The sequence below is a fragment of the Lissotriton vulgaris genome, chromosome 2_1 (genome assembly GCF_964263255.1).
Source record: "Lissotriton vulgaris chromosome 2_1, aLisVul1.2, whole genome shotgun sequence".
Lineage (NCBI taxonomy): Eukaryota > Metazoa > Chordata > Amphibia > Caudata > Salamandridae > Lissotriton > Lissotriton vulgaris.
Window position 1 is genome coordinate 1,958,527,893 of NC_141687.1, and position 23,367 is coordinate 1,958,551,259.

Sequence of the window (23,367 nt, forward strand, 5' to 3'; positions counted from 1 at the left end):
TACGGTTCAACCCCTTATCGCCCGAACCAAATCCGGATCACCACTTGATCCATGCCCCCCTGCTGTTCTCAACCTCATCCCAGAAGCCGTTGCTCCGTCACTCACTACGATCTGCAACGCAATGTTCACATCCGGCACCTACCCTTCAGTATGGAAGGAAGCTATTATTAAACCGCTACTCAAAAAACCCAGTCTAGACCCTTCTCTCCCAGCCAGCTACAGGCCTATTGCATGCCTTCCTTTTCCGGCCAAAATCTTTGAAAAGATCATGAACCAGCAACTGTCAACATACATCCACAACAACAACTTACTGGATGACACCCAGTTCGGGTTCCGTCAGGGACACGGCACGGAGACAGCACTCCTGAAGGCGGTGGACGAGATTCGATCCACCATGGACAATGGAGGAGCTGCAATCCTCATACTTTTAGATCTGTCCGCAGCCTTCGACACGGTCGATCATACCACACTGATCGACCGTGTCGCGGCCATAGGAATAAGGGACAAGGCTAAGGAGCTTCTCGCCTCATTCCTGTCAAACCGCCCACAAACGGTGAAGCTGGGACAATACACCTCCCAGACTTTCTCCTTGCCTTGTGGTGTACCACAGGGATCCTCGCTAAGCCCGACACTATTCAATATATATGTGTCTGACTTAGCGAGGGTCATCAAATCCCAGGGGATTTCTCTCACCACATACGCAGACGACACACAACTGGTGTTGTCCGTATTTGATGATGGCCAAACAGTAGCGTCAAACTTCCAATCTGGCATGAAAGCAATAAGCTCCTGGATGTCATCAAACTGCCTCAAGCTAAATTCTGATAAAACAGAAGTGATGACATTCGGGAGACTACAACCAATCTGGTCTCCACAATGGTGGCCCCAACAAATGGGACAACCTCCAGAACCAGTAGTCAAGGTACGAAACCTGGGGGTCATCTTTGACAACAAACTTTCCTTCCAGCAGCACGCAAACTCAGTGGTCTCATCCGCCTTTCACACCTTAAAAAAAATCAAAAAACTCATCCCGTACCTACCATCTTCCGCAGGCAAAACTTTAGTCAGCACGCTAGTCTTTTCCAAAACCGACTATTGTAATGCCTTGCTTCTAAATGCACAACAAAAGGTCCTCAACAAACTACAGACGGTACAGAATGCAGCAGCTAGGACCCTGCTACACATTCCCAAATTTGCATCTGTCTCCCCCTACATCCAACAGCTGCATTGGCTGCCGGTAAGGAGCCGCATCAAATGTAAAGCCTTGTGCATAGCTTACAAAGCGACCCACAACCATGGCCCCCTATTCCTAAAACAAGCCTTTCGCCCGCTCGAACAGCAAAGAACACTGCGTTCATCCTCGGCCCATCTGCTAACAGTCCCCCGCACAAGAAGGGCCAACTGGGGAGACAAACGCTTCACCGTTGCCACAGCTAGACTGTGGAACACTCTCCCTCTCCACATTAAGTGTGCACCAACTCTGCTCAGTTTCAGAAAAAATCTGAAAACATGGTTGTTCCATGCCTAGTCCCCCTTCTCCGAGGAGAGTTCTGTGACACAGCGCCGAGACACCCTCGGGTATTTGCGCGCTCTAAAAATCGCCAAAATAAATAAATAAATAAATAAAATCTTGACAGGACGAACGACGAAACCCATTGCGGTGCCTTAGAAAAAGGCACTGCAATGGGAACACTACAACATTTTCCTGCATGGCATGGAATTTAAAGACCATGACATGCAGGAACTGGTCTGCATGCACACAGGGGGGCACATGTTATGCCCCCTGCCTGCCTCCACTTGCGGATGAGGCACAGGGGGCCCTTTAGGTCCCCTTCATTTCATCTCCTGCACAGTTTTCATGGTGTTGGAACTGCCATGAAAACCGTGGTGGAGAGTAACCTCGTAATATGCTTTGCGGGATCACGGTAATCACGCCAATCATACAGCAGCCTCAGGAAATTCCATGGTGGCGTTGGCTGTCCCAGGTAAGTCTTACTGCCCAAATTCCGACGGCCCAACTCATAATGGGGCCATTGGACTGCTGGTGCGGTGGTGGCCGCAGACCACAAGACTCTTAATCAGGGCCCAAGTCTGAATGTAGTAATCTTCACTGCAACTTCATCCAGTGCCTCCCCGACGTCTCCTCCATGGACACAAACTTCAGCCTTGCTTCGCTGATGGTCACCTTCTCAGAGCCTTTTTCCTGAAATTTCTTCTTAGTCCAAAGGTAAAAGCTGATAATGCCCAATCCACTTTTTGTATCCGACCACGCTACTTCGCGGTCAGCCATATTTTCAACATTGACCTGTCTCGAGTGATTAAATGTCTGCAGTTTGCTCTTTGATCTTATAGGTGCTAGTTCTTACCTTGAACTATACAAATGTATAACTCTGGTTCTACTAATTGTAATTTTTTTGTTTAGGTGTCAAATAATTTACTAAGGTATACTCTATATTCCAAAATTGGTGTGGAATTTTTCTTGTGCTGTATTTTCACTTGATTAATGTTTGTGTGCTGCATAAATACGTTAGACTTTGACTCTAAGTTAAGTCTCACTGTTTTCATGCTAAGCTACCAGAAGGCTAAGCACAGGTTAATTTAGTGACATTTGTGGTTCACTATGAAAGGGATTGTGGCTATTGCATGAGCAGGTTTAACAACCCACTCAATCAACAACTGAATGTATCACAATATTGTATTATGTTTTTGGTCATGTCATAGAAAATAACTACCAGATCCTTCATTATGTATAGGCTGCACTGTCTCACTCTGCTGCCCGCACACTCTTAAATGGGTGCACCGGTAGCAGACCGGAAGAGTGCACCCTATTACACTAAACATGAGGGGATTCATGAATCTAGCTAGCCGCCATTTAAGGGGTGCACAGCCAATACATTTTCTGACAGTTCCTTTGCCTTTGCACTCTCACCTGTAATACTGTTTGGGTGCAAAAGCAAAGTGTTTCTTCTTGTGCATGGAGCCATGACCCAATTCAAATGAGGGAACACTCCCTTGTGATGGCACCTGTGCACATGCAGCACTAGCACGATCTGCATTAAGGATGGGACTGTGCAAATGTTTGGAGCACGATCTGTCATATCAAAATGCCCTAGGATTGCAGAAAGCAGATGCACATGCATGTTGCGCCGGGATGCCCCTGGGTAACTGCGCGCGTTACAAATTTTATATAATAATAATAATAATAAGGGGCACTTAATGTTATACAGCTCCTGAGCTTTTGAATTCTCAATAATGCTGCACATACAATGCATCTCATTTTTTTTTTGCAAAGGTATTCCTGTTAGTAAAATCTTACAGTCTTATAAAATGTCTGATTAGTTCTCCTTTGTCTCTGTTTTTCTCATTGTGGCAGTTTCACAATGTAGAGAAACATAATTCACGTTAACACAGCACTGAACTTCAGGGGCTCGCACTCCACTTGCAGTCTGGTAGGGCCACCTCCCTTAACTCAAAACTGCTCAACAGTACTTCCAGTCTTACCTTTTCTAAGCTAATTGTCACAAATAATAGAAACAACAATTTCTGGGTGGAATGCAAACAGTTTTAGTGAACTATAACAGTACTTAACAGAAGCAAAGGGAATAGAGTACAGCAAGGTCATCTTAGGGGAAATAAAAGAATATAAGGGCCCAAACAAAACTCAAATACAAAAATACACTCAGCCATAGCCTTCAGCCTTTGCAAATTTATCTGAGTTTTTGTTTGTTGGCACTGTTTGGCTTCTGTGCATCCACTGGAGGACCAGATGTTGACTGGCTCGATGGCACGTTATCTTGGATTTGCAGCGATAGTCCGTGCGTAAACACATAAAATCAAATATCATAGAGTCTGCATCTTCACAACATAGTTTACAACCGGTGCAGTCTGCAAGGACATCGATTATTTGCACAAGCTCCAGCAGTGTTCATCTTACGAGGATAATTGTATGTTGATTCATATCAAAGCTGGAGTCCTCAGTCTCCAGAACTGTGTTGGCAGTCGAGGTTAAATTGTGACCCATGAAAGTACCACCAGTGCATTTGTGAGCTTTCCTTTCAGTCAGAATTGATGATTTAGACAAGTCACCAAATGACATGTTCTTACACGCAACTACTGCTAAAACCATTTGTCCTGACCTGAAGGTAGTTTTGGGTGCCATTGATTGAAGGCAATTCGTGTGTCAGAACTGTGGACCGCTTATTTCGAAAGGAGGACATTGAACAGCGGAAGGATCCTGTCACCGATGAAGGAATGTCATGTTTGGAGTTCATTTTGGCCCTGCCACAATACCGCTGCAGACCCTTGCGGAAGTGGATTGTAAACAGGCCGTAGGTGATGGGGTCCAGGCATGCATTGAAAAGTCCGAAAATGAACAGAATGTGGGTTAAGGACTGTGAGACCTTCCCCTCCATGGTGTCTGGATAGAACCAGTACCAGAGGCCCAGCAGATAGTAGGGGGTCCAACAGATGATGAAGGAGCTCACAATCACAATGCTCATCTTCAAGGTCCTCATCCGAGCCTTTGGGATATTATTCTTCGAACGACGGAGATAAACCTCCTTTGAGGAAACTGAAAGACAGGTAAAAAAAGAAACTGTAGTCTCAACACACCACAAATAAACCATTTACATGTTATTAATGGCTAAGATTCAATCAATACTGAATAGACAAGAATATCAGTGCTTTTTCTTTTCATTTAAGTAATATAATGCAACTTTTATTACATGGGTTATTGAATAGACAACTCTTGCCCATTCAATAAAATGTATATTTTTACTGAAATGTCATCTGTTCTCAAATCCATTATAAAAGTGATATCTTAAAAAAAAGTTACTTACCTGTAACAATAGTTTTGCACCTTAAAGCTGTTTTGGATTTGCATGGTGTGCAAGTTCACGTTAATTTTAGGAAAAACAATCTGTTTACTTAAATCTTAAAGCAGAGCGTTTTTACCATAGACATTACCAAAATTACTCATCAAGACACGGACCTGACTTCCACCATGCCCCACACCTTAGACACCACCTTCACATTTTTTCTTCCACCTGGTTGGGAAGCACGAGAATTTGTTTGTGTAACATTAACCCCCAAAGTTATTGAATATTTGCCTTCGATTCATTTTCGGATGTCGAGCGTGCCCATTTTGCCAAAATGTTTCCATGGATAGATATACACCGGGGGGGGGGGGGTCATGGTTAGACGTTGATGTAGCTGGAAGCGGGCTGAAGAGCTCTGCCCCGAGAATCCCCCATACAGCAAAATCCTGTGCCCCAGTCCCACTCAAAACTGACAGGAGCGGTGGGGGAGACATCCCGGAGCCTTTCCCCACCAAATCCGAAAGGCCATGTTCTGTGGACAAGCCAGGATTAGCGAAATACAGACACGAGACGCCGTGAACAAAATGGCGTCCACCCAACAACCGAATGCTGAAGCTGATCAGTTACTAGCTGAGCAGTGCAGGAGACTGGTGACCAGTGGCTCCACCCCAGGAGACCAGCCGCCGATTCTGGAAATACCTGTTGTGCCTGACAGAGCGGTGCAGGTGGGGCATGGAGGTGGAGGAGAGAGGCCCTGATACCGGAGGCATGGCTACAAGGGGCCGAGGCGACGGCGCGACTCCAGAAAATAAGGTAGGCTGCAGGGGAAGGCTAGCACAACTGCGCTCTCGAGTGGTGGCCGCCAAGGGGGCTCCGGGTCCTCCCGCAGCCATTAGGAGCAGGAAGTGCCTATAAGACTGCAGCTGGAATGAATTGCTGCGGAGCGGCCCCAGACGGAGAAGCGCTGCAGATGGGGCAATGACGGCCTTGAGCCCTGAAACAGCAGTGACTAGACAGTCCACGTAGGGAGAACTGAATGGGCTGTAAGGAGCGCAGCACCTGACTGGTGAGGCGGCAGAGACGCCTCGCCTGACAGGCAAGCAGTGGTGGAGTCGAGAGCGGTAGGTAAAGCGCACACAACAGAAAAAGGCACAAATAGAAGGTGGACTGCCCGGCTGCAAACGTCCCATGACCGCCAGGAGATCGGCGGAGAGAAGCCTGCAGGAGCCACAGTGGGGGCAGCTCAGCACCTGGATCATTGATGCAGGAGTGAGAAGAGGACCCTAGGGAATCATAGCATGGACGGCGGGCTGAAGGAGCACCCTCTGTACGGCGGGGGCACCGATTGAAGGGGCACCAGAGGACAGCACTCTGAGCCCTGTGACTGTCTCTGCAGGCTTCAAGTACATGGGGCAGTGAAAGGGGGGTGTGGAGAGAGGGCCCCCTGTGAGCACATAGGGCAGTCCGGGTACAAGGAAGATAGAGGAGTCCCCTGCAGATGCCATACCAGCCCAAGGCCAGGTGACGGCTGGTGGAGTAGAATCAGGTAGATTAGGCCGTGGAGGGCCCATGGAGCACTCTGAGCGCCAACGGCTGGAGATACGGCGATCACGGATAGGTGGCCTGTAGTTCCGCCCTGAGCCGCCAGGCATTCTGAGAAGCTCCCTACAACAAAGATTATTCCAGGGCACTAAGGTTAGTGGTTGAAGGTTGGCTGAGTGAGCGCAGCGAGTCCAGTAATCACGTTTCGACAGCGTGAGCCACTGGGTGTTGTGCCTCAGCGAGGAGAAGGGAACGGGGAGCAGTGAGGGACCATGGCCTACCCCCCCCATTTGTGAATATGAGGAAAGTACCAAAACGAATTGGGCACTGCACCCTTATCATGGTAGGGGGAATTGCCCAGACAGATGAAGACGAGGACAGTACAGAGCTGGTGAAGGATGCTCCTATCGGTATGTAACTGTTACCACAGATTTTTTACAACGCATACCATTACCACAGATTTTTTACAACGCAGGTCATTTTACAACGGAAACCTTTACAACGCAATACACTACAACGCAGATACTATTACAACGCATACCATTACAACGTAAGTATAATTATAGGTAAGTTTATCTTTTTTTTAAAACATTTATTAGTGGTATTTTGTTATGGGGTACAGGGGTATCTTTAGGTTTTAGGGCTGGGTTTGGGTTTTGGGGTACAGGGGTATTTTTAGGTTTTAGGGCTGGGTTTGGGTTTTGAGGTACAGGGGTATTTTTAGGTTTTAGGGCTGGGTTTGGGTTTTGGGGTACAGGGGTATTTTTAGGTTTTAGGGCTGGGTTTGGGTTTTGGGGTACAGGGGTATTTTTAGGTTTTAGGGCTGGGTTTGGGTTTTGGGGTACAGGGGTATTTTTAGGTTTTAGGGCTGGGTTTGGGTTTTGGGGTACAGGGGTATTTTTAGGTTTTAGGGCTGGGTTTGGGTTTTGGGGTACAGGGGTATTTTTAGGTTTTAGGGCTGGGTTTGTGTTTTGGGGTACAGGGGTATTTTTAGGTTTTAGGGCTGGGTTTGGGTTTTGAGGTACAGGGGTATTTTTAGGTTTTAGGGCTGGGGTGGGTGATAGCAGGTGTCCCATTACATTGCACTAAGCAAATAATTGACCCAAAGGGGCGATACATAGTCTTAATGGGCAAGCTTGATGGGAAAGATGTGATGATTGGTAGTGTGTAAAGGCCAAATACAGACCAGCAGAGAGGGATCAGATATCAACAGCAGGAAATCACCAGCATGTTCTGTGGATATTATACTGACTTATATAAAAGCAAGGTGTCCCCCACGGATGCAGAGATAAATGATTGGGAAATATTGAATAGCCAACAGTACAAGGGGAAGAGGCGGAAGCACTAGGGAGGGAGATAGAGCTTGGGAGGTGAGGAGTGCCATTAAAGCTATGGCCAGAAACAAAATGCCTGGGACGGACGGGCTCCCAGTTGAGTTTAACTCCACGTATGTCGAACTCTTGGCTCTCCCCGCTTAGTGGAGATGTATAACCAAGCAAAGCAGATTGGGAAATTACCAGGGTCCTTCAGAGAGGCAATGATTGTCCCGCTGTTCAAACCAGGGAAGCAGGCGTCTGATAAAACAGTGTACAGACCACTATCTATGCTCAATTTGGATTATAAAATCCTGAGCAAGATACTAGCCATGCGTCTCCTGCTGCATATGTCAGACCTCATCCAGCAAGATCGAGCAGGGTTTATACCATCCAGGAACACGGCAATGAACGTCCAGAGACTACTGCGACTACTTGAAGCAGACTCCTATTGCAAGGAAGAAGCTGCCATCTTTGTAGTAGATGTACCAGTTCGGGTGATGTGAAGGTTTGGATTGGGATCTGAGTTTGTGGCATGGATAACCTTACTCTACGTGGATTCTAAGGCCAGGGTTAGTACTCGTGAACTTATATCAGACAGCTGCAGGGGTAGACAGGGGAACACAGCAGGGGTTCCTGCTTTCGCCCCTTCTGTTTGCCCTGGCCATGGAGCCCCTGCCGCTAGAGCTCGGGAGGAGTCTGCCTTCCATGGCCTGGAGGTGTTGGCCTGACTTCATCACAAAGCACTGTACGCTGATGATTTATTATTATTCCTTATGAACATGGGAGAAGACCTTAAAGGTGCCAGGGAATTGCTGGTGGCACTGGGGAGGGTGGTGAGTCTTAAGGTAAATTGGAGGAAATTGTGCCTCTTCTCCAGCCACAGGCTGGGGAAAAAATGTTATGGGGAAATTGATGTCTTCCGTTCCTGGGGTCCAGATCTATTAGGACCAGGTGGACATGCTAGAGGCATGTATTGATTTCCGGGGGACCCTTCCCTTATCAGTGGCAGGCAATGTAGCACTACTGAAGATGGTGACTTTGCCAAGGCTTCTATACTTTTTCGGGGTGCTCCCAGTCTGGATCCCAGCGGTTATGTTTCTGCATCTCCAAACACTGATTAAATCAGTTTTATGGGGAACGTGGAGACGTAGATTGGCGCTCACAATGCTAATGAGACCAAAAATGGTGGGGGGATTAGCAGTGGCAGACTTTGAATATTATTACACAGCTGGACAGCTGCAATCGCTCACGAAACAGGTAGCAAGCTGGGTACGAGGGGCAGCGCCACAAGATACTTCCACACCAAGCCTGAATCTTCTCTCACGAGTGGTGTTGCGCCTCCCTAATAAGGGATGAGACACTATCACTGAATTAAAAGTGATTTGCAAATATTGGACCAGAAGCCTGCAGAGATCCAAAACCAAACATCCCTGTGCCCCAGATATCCAGCTGACTATTTGTATGGCACTGTCACATGGGGGGGACTGGAGAGGACTAGAGGACTGGATAGAGGCAGGGGTGACCACTGTTGGAATGCTGTATGAGAGGGGAGCCTTGCTACCCTTTAATGATTTTAGGGAGAGATATGATATACCCAGGGGAGACTTTCTGCTACACACTGTCCTCATTGCGGCGATACGCAAGCTGTGGGGAGGGGGACTCTCCGAACCGCCCCTGTCAAAGGGGTGTCAATCTGTAGTGTCTGCCGCTGGGACATATAAAGAGGTCACCTACCTATACAGACGTCTCAGTCATGCTACACTCCCAGCCCTTAGTGATCTGCAACAGAGATGGGAAGAGGACTTAGGGGAACCCATAGATGAAAAAACATGGGGGGATCTGGTAGAACGAGCTAGCAAGGGCACCAGAAACTCTAGATTTCAACTTGTTCATTTCTATGTCCTTCATAGAGCATACCTCACGCCAGGACGGATCAATAGATATTTTAATATAAGAACTGCAGTTTGCCCCCATTTTAATGAGGAGGGGATGGAATTTCTCCATATGTTCTATATTTGTCCGAAAATAGGAAACTTCTGGGGTGCGGTGGCCACAGTACTGGCAGAGGTGATAGAGAGGGAAGTGACCGCAACACCGGTATACTGTCTTTTACACTGGTTCCCCTACACCTCTAAAATAAAATGACATGTAAGTTTCAGGATCTGGGTCTTATACTGGCAGAAAGAGGTATCACAAGCCACTGTAAGGCGCGGGCGCCCCCAAAGAAGAGGGAGTTCATGCCGTGGGCAGACTGTGAGAGGGCAGTAATGCTATGAATAGCCAGAAATACTGGAAATGCGAAATCGCTAGAATCAGCTAGAGTAAGGGAAGCTCTAGTGGCATTACTGAAGAAACCGAAGGCTGAACCAGAGGGATAACCACAGGGGACATCGCAGGAGCTGGAGACAGGAAATAACCGCCTGTAAACTATTATGAGTAGCGGTGAGGAGGTACTGGGTGGAGGTGGTGGAGACCACCCAGTTCATGACGGTCGGTGGGCAATCTAAGGCTGTGATAGCCTTGATCCATAACTGCAACTTGGGATTGGTTTTTGGAGGGAAAATTAGGAGAAATTCTGTTTTCTTGGCGTTAAGTTTAAGTTGATTGGAGGTGAGCTAATGGACGGTTGATTTCAGGGCCTCGTTCAGGGAGAGAATATCCTCGAGAGAGAGAGAGGAGGCTTTGATGTAGAGCTGAGTGTCATCAGCATACATATGGTAGGAGATATTTGCTGTGCGTAGTACTTCGGCAAGTGGTTCAAGGTAAAGGTTGAAGGGGACAGGGTTGATCCTTGAGGATCTCCGACCTTGACCGGAGAGGGAGCGGATACGTTGCCGTTGATTAGGAATCGCTGCAATCGGTTTTGGAGGAAGGATTTGAACCATTCTAGAACAGAGCCATCCAAACCCATCCTCAGTTTGAGGCGTTCGATTAGTTTTTCGTGGTTGACCACGTCGAAGGCAGAGGATAGATCTAAGAGGATTAGCAGGCACATTTTCCCTTAGTCCAGGGCTTGGAGGGCATCATCAACGATGTGGAGCATGGTCGTTTCAGTGCTGTGCCCAGGTCTGAAACCAGATTGGAAGTCATCAAGAAGGTGGAAGTAGTTGATGTGCTGACTTAGTTGCTGTTGTACACCTTTCTCCAACACTTTGGCTAGGAGGGGGATGTTGGAGAATGGTCTGAAATTGTCGGGGATGGCTGGATCCAGCGATGTTTTTTTCAAAATGGGCAGGACTTGGCCCGCTTTCAGAGAGTCAGGAATGGAACCCTGCTGGAGCGAGGCATTAATTATTGCGGTCCAGATAGGAATAATGGATTTGACGACAACCGCTAGGCAGTTGGAGGGTAGCGGGTCCTTGAAATGGTTATTCGGGTTTAGGGACAATAAGATTTTAGAAATGGAGTCTTCGTCATAGAGCTTGAAGTCAGTCCAAAGTGCTTGATTTTTTGGTGAAGACTGTGGGGGCATTGCAGGGGGAGGAGTGGGCAGGCCAGGAAGGGATAGAGAGTATGTGGCGGCACTAAGTTCATCTTCTAAGGCTGCGCCTTTGTCCGCGAAGAAGGATGAAAATTCCAAAGCCTTGGGGGTTTCTTTCGAGGTTTTGACCAGTTTATTGGATTGGTGTTTGACCAGGTCGAAGAGCTTACGAGGTCTGTTCTTGGCGTTCTCAAGTTCGAATCTGAAAAATTATTTTTTTGAGTTCAGGATGTTCTTGTTGTAGGCGTTTCTGGTCTGGCGGAGAAGTTTTAGATGTGCGGCCGAGGGGTCCTGTCTCCAGATTCTTTCGGAATGGCAGAGGCATCTCCTCTCATTGTTGAGCGGTCCAGTGAACCAGGGGCTCCTATCTTTGGTTTGGGTTCTTTTTAGCTTTAGTGGGGCTAGGTCATCCATAATGTTCGAGATAGTTGCAGAGTAGTGGTTATTGAGGTCATTGACCATTGAGCAATACGAGTGGGGGAGGTCAGACTTGCAGCGAGCCTCCAGTTCATTGTGGTCCCGGTTTCTAGTGTCTCTAATCCAGCTTTTGGGAATCACCGGTTGAGGAGCCCTTATCTTGTGGGTGCCAGGTAGCAGGAATGCTATGGCGTGGTGGTCAGACCAGTTGCACGGGTCTATAGAGATAAGATTGACTGATGATTCCTTGTTGGAGATGATCCAGTCAAGGATGGCCCCTTTAAGTGTGTTGGAAGAGAGCAGGCTTGGGTCAGGGCTTGATCGGATAGGAGGTCTTTGATGGCATTGACATGAGGGTTCTTGGGGTCATTCTAATGGAGGTTGAAATCACCCAGGAAGATATCATTGGAATTGGAGGAGAACTTAGTAGTAATAAGTTCCATGAGGTGGTCAGTGAAGAAGTCGTTCGTGCCAGGGAGATGCTAGATGATGTGTAGGTTGCACAATAGGGCAGAGTTGCTATAAATGGAGAGTGCGAGGTATTCGCAAGAGTCGGTGGAATCAGCCAGATGTTCAGTGACACTGAGGTTAGAATGGTAGATGCAGGCGATGTCCTCTCCTTTCTTGCTAGATTGCCTTTCCAGCCTGGCAGTGTTATAGCCGGGAGGTACTAAGAGGTCCAGGCAAGAAATGAGGAATGGTTGAGCCATGATTCTGTTAGAATAGCTAAGTCGAAGTTTTGTTCAGGATGAGTGCAGCAATGTCAAAGGCGTGCTTAAACGCCGATCGGCAGTTGATTAAAAGGCCACACAGAGAGGAATCTGAGGGAATGTTGTGAGTCAGGATGGATAAGTGTACAGGCGCTAGGTTGCTCTTGACCACACTTCTGTTGCGGAAAGTAGCCGGTCTGTTAGTGTTGATAGAAACTGAGCGGATGGCATGTTCGGCTCTCATGCCTAGTGGGCAAAGGGTGGTTGGGTCAGGGTTGTAGACACTGAAGATGGCAATGATTTCCTCTTCAGTGAGGTCTAGCGGACTAGGGGTGTTCCTGCGAGGGCAAAGGTGTCTCACGGGTCGTGGTAGAGGGTGCTTGGGGACCTCTGTGGTGTGAGGGGGTGTAGTTCTGCTGGGTTTTGATGTTGGCGAGGGAGAGTTCAGCGAGGTGAAGGAGGCTCATAAGATCTAGTATGAAGAGGTGGACACTCTGAGTTAATTTGGCCTCTCTGGAGTGCAGTGTTTCGAAATCCCTATAGGAGGGAGACGTTAGCGGGCAGGGCGGCAGTGGCTCTGGGACGGTACTTTCGGACTCACTGTAAAGGGGAGGCATTAGGGGGCGGGAAGGTAGTAGATCTAGAGTCCTAGTAACGGGTGTATCGTGGGTTTCCGGCAACTGACCTGTCTCATGGTCTGTCAGGATCACGTAGCCGCAACTACCTAATTGGTTGAACTACATGTTCCATTATTCCGGTGTGTGTTTCTGGGGTATAAATAAGGGCGGGACCAGGAGACTTTGTGCGTCTTTTTGGTTCATTTCCGGTTTTCTGAGTTCCTGCGTTGGTGGATGATTTCTTGCTGTGTAACTGTCCTTTTAGGAGATTCCTTGGTTACGTGCTGATTCAGCTCGGTTTTCCGAGCCATGTGCTTGCCTAGTGCCTTTCCTCTTGGCCCCTTGCTTCCGGGTCGATACTCTTCGTCTCAATGGTCGGCTGGTGAGCTGGCTGATAGCTAGCTTCTTAAGGAGTGTGCGCAGGATTTCCAGACGTCCGAAGCGTGAGTAAAACGCCTTCTGACTTGTGCTGAACTTTAGTTAAAATATACCGTCGTGGGTCTTTCTACGGCCACGACGGGTCTTCATTTTTGTTTGCCTCGTGAGCGGAGCGCAGTGGCATTGCTACGCGCTACCGTTACGAAATCCCACATTAGCTGGGGGGAGTTGGAGGTTTCATTGCAAGTGCCAAAGCGGGAAGTAGTGGATGGCTCTACACTTTTCCGGATTTGGAGACTGGTGTTAAAGTACGTTTGTTTCTGAATGCAAAAGGATATATGCGCTGAACTAATACAACGGAAGATAGTAGTAGGAGGCTACATCTTACCATTTGTTTAACTGTTACTTTGTTACCTTCAGATCGGGTAATGGAACCCTTTTCTGATGACTTTGGATATATGTCAATTTAGAAGGGACAAGGAGAAGGATTTCTCTTTTTTCTGGGAACAGTTTTCTAAGGAGCATCATTTCAGTATGAATATTAATACTAGGGGGTATGTTTTTTCCCACTGATTTGTTCCTAATGAAGTATTTCACAAATACGTATGGGTCTGAGGAATAACCTGTCTTTTCTATCATTAGGGATCAGGAACGTGTTCAGTTATATATAAATCTACCTACAGCATCAGGAGGGCACTTTTGGAGGACCTGAGCCAGGTGAATAGAGAGACATTAGCGAGAATGAAATGAGAGTAGTATTTCCTACATGTAGTATAACCCGATGTGTTTTCTCTTTCAGCTATCCCTTCCCTGCTGTTCCATCCCGTCCCTCCCTGTTTTCTTTATTTCCCTCGCCCGATCACTCTAACACCCTGTGTATTTATATATCAGGGTGTTGGTGAGGTCAGGAGGTGGAGCCTACATTGCTGCAATTGGACCCTGCGGAGTGCACCCTGACATGGTCAGCGTGTGGGACTGGCAGAGAGTGGACCAAAGGTCTGGAGAGAAATCTATTGGCAAGGCTAGGAGATGAGTTAGCGATGTCGGGAGGGGCGGTGGTAGAGACTCTTAGAGAGGTGGTTTGTGGGCTGGGTGGGCAGGTTCGATCTGTGTCGCAGCTGGATGGAGGTGTATCAGGCTCACAGTTAGAGTGGGGTGCTGAAGGGGAGGAGATCAGAGGTGCAGGAATGATGATTCTCCTGGTACGGTCAGGAGCCGTGTGAAGGGGGATGGGATGATCTGTGTTGGGAGCCCAAGAGGGACTGGTTGGAGGCTGTTCCAGAGCAGTGCAGCGAAGGCAATAGGGAGTGGCGTCGGAGCTCGCCGGACCACAGGGGGTGTTGGGGTCCTGCCCCAGAGCAGTGCAGCAAAGGCGATAGGAAGACGGGTTTATGGGGCTCGGAGTCAGGTTATGGCTTCAGCAACTGGCTGGGCTTGGGAAGCTGTTAGTGCGTTGACGATTTCAAAGCTAGCCAGAGTGTGGGTAGTCATGTGGATTTACTATGCCGCCATTTTAAGGTCAGGCATAGGGAGGCCATTACAATGTCCACGTAGCGCCGCCATCTTAGAGTAAGGCAGCAAGCCGATTGCAGTGATAGTTGGGCCGGTCCTGGGTATGAGTCGCAATCACATAGGCATTAGTTAGACTGAGCGCCAATCTAGTGTGCGACCACAGTAATGAGGGAAAGCAGAGATCTGGCAAAGCGCCGCCATTTTAGTTCCAGGCAACCATCAGCCATTATTTGAGCATAATAATAATCCCAAAATCTCCATCTCTGGACCAGCATGAGTGAGCGCCAGTCAATCTGCGGGAAGCGCTGGCCGGGGGAAGCGCTGGCAGGGGTGGAGGCTGCTGAGAGATGCTCCACCGGGCTCCAGGCAGGGGCTGCAGGACTCAGAGATCCTGGAGATAGCGAGGTGCCGCCATTTTGGGTCCAGGCAGCCCTCATCAGCATTCGAAGTGCAAGGAATACTAAACTTGAACGCACCCACCTCAAGAGAATCTGTAACGCGCACCGAGTCAGTCAGAGAAAGCGCGGGCAAGGGGGGGGGGGGCGCCGCGTGATGCAGGCTTCAAGCGGTGCTCCACCGGGCTCCAGGCAGGGATTGTAGAGCTCGGGGGAGTCCGTCACAGAGTGCGCGGCCCCAGCCACATCCAGGAGATCGAATCACGCTGGCAACGACTCGTCGGCCACTCCGCAGAGTCACAGGGAGGTCCCAAGGGCCAGCGGCCGCTCAGCTGGGTAATAAGGGATCCCACGAAGGAAGGCTTCGAGATCGGGATACTCTGCGGGCCAGACTTCAAGTGTTCCCAGAGGCCACAGCGTCAGGCAGTCTCGGGCTCGCCATACTGCAGAAAGTCCCTCAGCAGCAAAAACAGCCTGGGAGGATCCGGTGTCTGGGCAGAGCAAGAGCAGGGCAAGAGAGGCAGGCAGCACCCCAGCCACTGCAGTGATCGTCCAGCAGGCAAGATGGCTGTGAGGTATATCTGCCGTGCCATGGTGGGCTCCCTGGTCCACAGCGTCAGGCAGTCGCGGGTTCACCGTATTATGGAATGGTCAATCAGCGGCAAACAGACCTGGGAGGATCCTGCATCTGGGCAGATTAAGAGAAGCAAGGCAAGAAAAGCAGACAGGACCCCAGCCACCGCGGCGATCGCCCAGCAGGTAGGATGGTTGTGAGGTATATCTGCCGTGCTGCGATGGGCTCCCCGGTCAGCTTCAGCAAAAGTTCGGTTTCGGGCGAGCAGGCAGGAGGGCCGGGGCCTGGAGCCGGAAGAGAGCCGAAGGAGCAGTTTTTACGGGGATAAACTACCAAAAGGTACTCCCCAAACCGGGAGCTCCTTGAGATGGCTCCTACTCAGCAGGGACTCCCAAATGCCCTGACCGCTGTTCTTATGTGGTATTGTTCAGTCTTGAGATTCCAAAGGGGTCACAATGCAGAAAAATACTCGACAAGATACTTTAAAGCCGCATCATTATATCATCTCATGCTATACTTCAACTGAGAACCAGTTGCTGCCAGGAAAATAATGTCTGCTATCAAGAATCCGCTGATAGCAATTTTGAGTAAGACTCCTTTTTAGGTCTCGCCTGTCAATGCGCTTGCGCATTGATCTTGCGAGAGATATTGGGGCTTAACGAGAGCTTAACCATCGGGCGATTTCATGCTGTGCCCGTGAAAAGCAAGGCTCAATGCGCAAGCGCATTGACCTAAAAAGCGCATGCACATGAAAGCCAGCCATCTGTACCTCACTTCTCCTCCCCCCTAATTGCTTGCACTTTCACGGCCGCCAGGCCGTGAGCTACATCAAAGGGTTCCGCTGCCCCCACATCTCTTTACTGAAAACTGTTATGATCTCAGATTACAGGTTATTCCGAAGGTTTTCATAATAGGTATTTCTTGGATTCAATGGGCACGCTTGTTTCTCTAAGACCTTCAAGAGGACAGGGAGTCGCAATATAAAACGAAAGTTGTTAAAATCATCTCTGTCCACAAAGGCTATTTTAGGTCTCGTCTACAGATGGCTTTACATTTCTCACAAGCTTGAACAGTTTTCCAACGCATAATATATGCTTTTCGTCAGCATCGTCAACCATGGCATGTTAAAGTGTCATTCACATTTCATTTTGTTTCTTCCCACCACATAAGGGAGCAGTGGTTCAGTACAATGAAACCATTGACACACTTCACAGAGAGTTGTGCATTTCCACCTTGGCTGCCCTGTGTTGGTGCCCACGTGGCGCCCTTTGCCTCCCTCCAACTTGCTCCCTTAGCACTGCCCCTCCCAACGCTGCACTGCAACTCCAACCACCCACCAATGGACACACCACATGCCCCCACCCAGACGCAGCCCTTTGACTCTCCTAGAGTCGCCCCCGCTGCCCTGTCCATCTCCTCACTTAATTCCGATCTCCGCCCACCCCATCTCAGCACCGCCTGCAACCCGCCTGTTCTGCTACACGGAAAACTTTATTTAATCATTTATTTTCTCTCCCCCCTGGATGCCTGCCAACCCCCCCACGTCCTGCACAAGAGGGCACTGCGTTGGTGCCACAATCCCCCCACTCCCCTTTACCTCGCCCACCTCTTGCTCGCCTTGCACTGCACCATCCCCAGAGCCATCGGGAGCCCCTTAATGGCCGTAACGTTCTATATTACAACGCTATGCTCCAGAGCGGCCCATGCGGCTGACACCCCACCCTCCCACCTCACAACCTGTATCAGCAGCCCTCTCTTCTCAGACTGCACCACCATTCAAGCCGCCACAAGCACTGCAGCTGCCCGCATATCCCCCACACCCGCACCTCGACTGCCCAGAACCAACCCCCAATCGCACCATGTCTGACCCCTACCGTCCAGCGCAAGCAAACCAAGGATACCAACTCCCCCTCCCATCTTTCGACGCCCCTTTCTGCCGTCAATAGTCAAGTGATAAATTACAAACGTTAAATCTAGTACCATTATAAATTACAACAAATATTATGTCAGTATTCATTATTTAGAAAAATTCTATGCCATTGAGAATTGTCAGATCAATACATGTAAGACAGGGAAAAACTAAACATGTACCTTTACTAATGCTATAGGTGTCACATTTGCTACTTTTATAACTATTGCCATTTCAAAGAACAAAATTTATACTTTTATTATTGGAAAAACATAAACATAACTCAAAAAATAATTACATTTCCACAACACCAATAGATGAAACTTTTCTAATGCGAGACCTATTGCATTTCCAATGCTTGTTTAGCCTTTGAGTTACACTGTGATTTTTGGATACATACTATCCAATCTCCTATAGTTTGTTTTGTTTACCATCTTCTTCAGCTATTTCTTCATTTACCATATCCTTCTTATTCTCTGGGAAAGAACATTTTATAATTTCATTGTCACCATCTCATTGTTAGAGTGTTTAACTCATGACTGTATGAATGCCCCCCAAAACCCCTTATTCCATCCCCCTCACCCTTTAAATCCTCAACCCTATAACCCACGCACTGAATACATATTACTATTACTCTCTTACTCTTAACTTTAATCTCTTACTCTTACTCTTAATCCCTTACCCTAATTTTGTTACCTTTGTAATTCAACCCTTACCCTTAAATCCTTACCTTTAATCCTTTACCCTTACCCCTTCACCCTTATCTTTTCACACTTACCACTGTACCCTTAACCCCTTACACTAATCCATAATCATTTATCCTTTCTCTTAACCTGTCACTTTTAACTAGTTCCCCTAACCCCTTTCCCTTAAGCACTTATTCTTAACCCCTCATCTTTAATCTTAACCTCACATCCACCCTCTGCCAGCAAAACTCTGATCACCTCACTAATCTTTTCCAGAACCGACTACTGCAACGCCCTCCTTCTCAATGCCCAAGAAAAGGTCCTGAACAAACTCCAGTTGGTGCAGAACGCAGCGGCAAGAATCCTACTCGGTATCCTCAAGTTCAAATCCATCACCCCGTTCATCCGCCATCTCCACTGGCTGCCCATCAGAAGCCGCACCAAATTCAAAGCCTTATGTATCGCCTACAAAGCCATCAACAACTCTGGCCCTCAGTTCCTAAAAAAGGTCTTCCGACTATACGTAACCTGCAGATCTCTACGTTCTTCCTCAGCATACCTCCTACCTGTCCAACGAACCAAGAAAGCCACCTGGGGAGACAGGTGCTTCGTAGTCTCCACGGCCAGACTCTGGAACTCCCTCCCTCTCATCATTAAAACCAGTCCCAGCCTTATCTCCTTCAGGAAACAACTGAAAACGTGGCTGTTCAACCAATAATCCTGAGCGTCTCCCTGTCTAATATCTATAATCCTTAAGCGCCGAGACACCCCAGGGTATTTGGGCGCTATACAAATCGCCCAAACATAAACATAAAAATAAACATCATTAATCCCTTACATTTTATCTTTAGCCCCTAATCCCTTAACACGTTATCCTTTACTGTTACCCAATACGTTTAACACCTTACACCCTTATCTTTAACCATTTTCTCTTGATCCCTTTACCCATTCTCTTTCACTTAACCTCTTACCCCTAATCCCTTACCCCTTTATTGCTAAATCTTATACCTTTTCAACCTTATTCTTTACATTTTGGCCTTATCCCACTAGCTCTTCAATCTTTACCCATCATCTATAACCGCTTACACTTAAACTTATGCTTAACCCCTTTCCTCTTTACCTTTTATGCCTTGACCTTTACCCCTCACCCTTATAATTAAACTGTTACCCTTAACCCCTTACCCCAATCCTCTCCCCTTATTTATTTGCAGGTAACCCATCCTGTTACCCCTTATTCCTTTTACTTCTACTTCTAATCACTTACCCTCAACAAACAAACACTTATCCTTACCCTTTTCCCTAACCCTTAAAACAATACCCTTAACCCACTAACAATACTCTTAACCATTAGCCCCTTAACCCTAACTCCCAATCTTGCCCTAAAAATATTACCAATATACATTGTCATTCTATTACTTACAAGGAAAAAACAGATGAAGTAGTCTAAGAGGAAATCACCACAAAGAAATTACCATGAATTTCATGCAAACAAATTGTATGTTTTTGATTGTTTTACTGCTTGTTTCCACCATCACTACGTTTTCCTTGCAGAAATCCATTATTGATGGATTAGGAACAGATTCTAGCCCTTCAAGTTTATTTAGATACCTTTATTTTGCTGGGAATTACTCCTTTTTTTAAGAAAATTCCATTTGGCTCAGTGTCAAGTGAGAGAGCATCTAAAACTACTTGCTGCACTGTGGCTGACACATCACTTAGTAGTTCCACTTCAACCCTATCGACTTCCAGACTCCATACACCAAACTCCATAACAGTGGCTATTATATACCCTTACAATAGAGTACCTGGCTACTGTGTACCCTTAACACATAGTACCCCGAACATGTCTGCCATTTCAATCACATCTTCTTCATTTCATGATGAAATCAACATGCTTCTCTAATGATAAACATAATGTCACAATTATGATAGTCAATCTGTGGAGTAATTCACTTGCCTGATCATATCCAAATCTGTGCAAAAAAGAATCTATGAGACTGTGAGTAATTCCTTTGAGAGTTCAAGGCCGTGTTTAAGCTTAGGTGCGTGTCATAGTTTAAGGGGTAGAATTACTACAAATACAACAAGGCAACCATACCTTGGTTTCAATTATCACTCACTGATCAAAAGTGTTGCACCTGGTGATGTTTCAAAGTGGATCGCGGAATGACCTACAAGATGCTATCATTCAAGGGGTATTAACACCTTGATAGGCTTGGTAGACCTAACCTTACAAATAAAACATGGCCAGCATGGAAGATGTTGTGACTGTAAAAGAACTAGTAGCATGTGATCTCAAAGATCATGAGCTGCAACCTGCACATCTGTGGCCAACACAAATAATACTTACAGTCTGAAAATCATGAGCCTGTCTATTTAGATGAACAAAATTTACGCCATAATGAAAGCTTGTGTATATACTCTGAAGTTAAGGGGCATTGTATTCACAATTGCTGTTTGTCAGTTTGAAAAAGCTGAGACACAAAAGAAGGTAGAAGGCTTTAGTATGCTATTCCTAACAACCTGGTGCCTTTTTGTTGCAAAATGCCGACAGCCCCAAACTTTCTCCGCCCCGTTCACTTAATGCGAGAATTGTAGTTTCCATCTATCAACATCGTTAGCAAATCAGGAGCTGTAAGTAATTCTATTGCCCACTAATTTGCTCAATGGCATTCTAGTACCATCGTATTGAAGGAACCCCGGCTTTAACCATTAGGTCAGTGGCAGATCTGAACTCATTTTGGGGTGCATTACACATAAATGTATAGCTCTGCATAAGCGCATTGAGAAGGCTATCAAACGTATTTGATCTTCTTGAAGGGCGACCCTGTACTTAAAACATGTAAATAGCAGTGCCTGCAACAAGACTTCATTTGCCATTTACCCGCCCCTGCGAGGCTATGAGGTTTTTTGTCAGAGGTCTTGAACACATACATAGAGAAAACACTTTGGGAAGGCTTTATCTCCCATGATTTATGCAGTATCAAATGTTGGCAGACTGAAAATTATGAGTATGTTAAATTACATAGGGCCATATGTATGAAGCTCAAATAGGTTCGCAAACGCCAAAATTAGCAGAATTTCTGCGTTTGCGAACTCATTTTCGGTAAATGGCATGTATGTAGCAAATTTGAGTGCAAAATAAGGAATCGCAAATTACGATTCCTTATTTTGCGATTGCATTTAAGGAATCGCAAATTTTGCGATTCCTTAACTGCAATGTATGAAGCACCCAAGTTGTGCAATTTCTCATTAAGAAATCGCAAATTATTACCAACTTCAAGTTGGTGGTAATTTGCGATTTCTTTCACAAAAGCACTTTTTTGCATTTGTGAAGGTGCCATGTGGCGCACATACATGTGAATTTCAGGGGTGCATCAGGGTGTCCTTATGAAACCCTTGCACCCTTGAAATTATTCTCAATTTGCGATTCTCGAATTGCGAATCGCAAATTGAGAATAACTTCACATTCATTCCTATGGGGCTCCTGGCCCATAGAAATAAATGGGAAATTATTCCTTAATTGCGATTCGCAATTTGCTAATCGCAATTAGGGAATTTAAAGAAAGCGCAAAAAAATGCGAATTTCTACATACATACCAATTTGCAAATCTCAAATAGCAAATTCTAAAAGAAATCGCTATTTGAGATTCGCAAATCTGGATGTTGATACATATGCCCCATAGTCATTAAAAACTGTCATCCACTGCAACTCATATCCACCCTGGTTCATCAACCTGGATTTGAGAGGTCTTCTAATCTAATGTGAGTGAAAGTGGCAGTGAATGTAAAAATGTGCTGGAATCAAATTTATACATTTTAAGCTCTCTGTGACGCCGTCATACCTGTGCAACACCCCATCTGTATTCTAAACATTTGTGACTCATAATATGACAGGACATATTTGATGTTTATGTCAAAGCATATCTAAATAATAATTCAAATGTTGTACTACAACTTACTGCATATGTACATGAGATCCAGTCTAGAAGTTGTTAGAGTTTGGCGGATGGCATACTCCATCACAAATGTAGTATTGCAAGTGCATAATAGCCTACGGCTCTTATAATGTGGCAAGTGATATATCCACCACATTTTAACAGAGTATCCTGTCTGTGAAGTAGGACCTCAGTTTTCATCACCTTTGTGCAAAAATACAGAACTCCTGAGATAAAAAATGAACCGAGCAGCCTTTGTGATAGAACGGGCAAGATTGTTCTCCTGTAAAGAAGTGAAATTGTTTTATTTTGGGAGTTATTACGAACATTATACATCTCACTTTTCCACACTCTTTTCCCCAGACACTCCTCTTACAAACAACGTTTTCTGTTTCATTTGCTAGCAGTGAAGTGGAAGCATCCATTACGTTCCTCAGAGATGAGTCGGTACTGATTCAGTACTAACATAATCAGAGGCCTGTAAACTCTACATTTTAGAAAAGGACACCTCCAGCCCAGCTACCTGCACTTTCCTTCCGCAATATGATGAAAACCTTCACCCCGGTGCAGGTCATTTGAAACCTGTCACTCTCAAGTCAAATTATATCATCTTCCAGTTGCTGGCTACATAGAATGGATTTTTACAGGTGAAACAGAATTTAGAAGCCATGAACCAGTCCATTGAAGTTGTCACTGATAAAAAGCTTTATCTTTTTAGGTCGAGCATTCAAGACCTTTTATATATACCTTAATATATACTTATATGTCTATGTACTTTGTGGGCTCAGGAGCTCAGCCCTCAGACTTATCTGCTTACGCTTAGGGACTTTTTTTCTGTTCACCTGCCTCTAATTAACTGTCTCGATAGAATACGACCAGTAGAGGTCAGTAAAATGCCAGACTTGCTTTCTGCTTATTCAAGTGCCTCTATTTAACTGTCTTGATAGAAACCGACCAGTAGAGGTCAGTAAAATACCAAAAGTGCTTTCTGCTGAGGGACTTTATTTTTTTTATTTGTCTGGCAACTGCCTCTATTTAACTTTCTTGACAGAAAACGACAAGCAGAGGTCAGTAA

The 23,367-nt window shown here is 46.5% G+C and overlaps 1 protein-coding gene across 1 annotated transcript in view; it reads right to left on the reverse strand.

The window, feature by feature from the left end:
• Positions 1 to 3,915: 3,915 nt before the first annotated feature.
• LOC147733551 (gonadotropin-releasing hormone II receptor-like) overlaps positions 3,916 to 23,367 on the reverse strand; it is a 228,688-nt gene continuing 209,236 nt past the window's right edge. Inside the window, exon 3 of the mRNA XM_086958981.1 lies at positions 3,916 to 4,570. Within this exon, the coding sequence (XP_086815107.1) occupies positions 4,101 to 4,570 (470 nt within the window). The 3' untranslated portion in view covers positions 3,916 to 4,100. The remainder of the gene's footprint in view (positions 4,571 to 23,367) is intronic.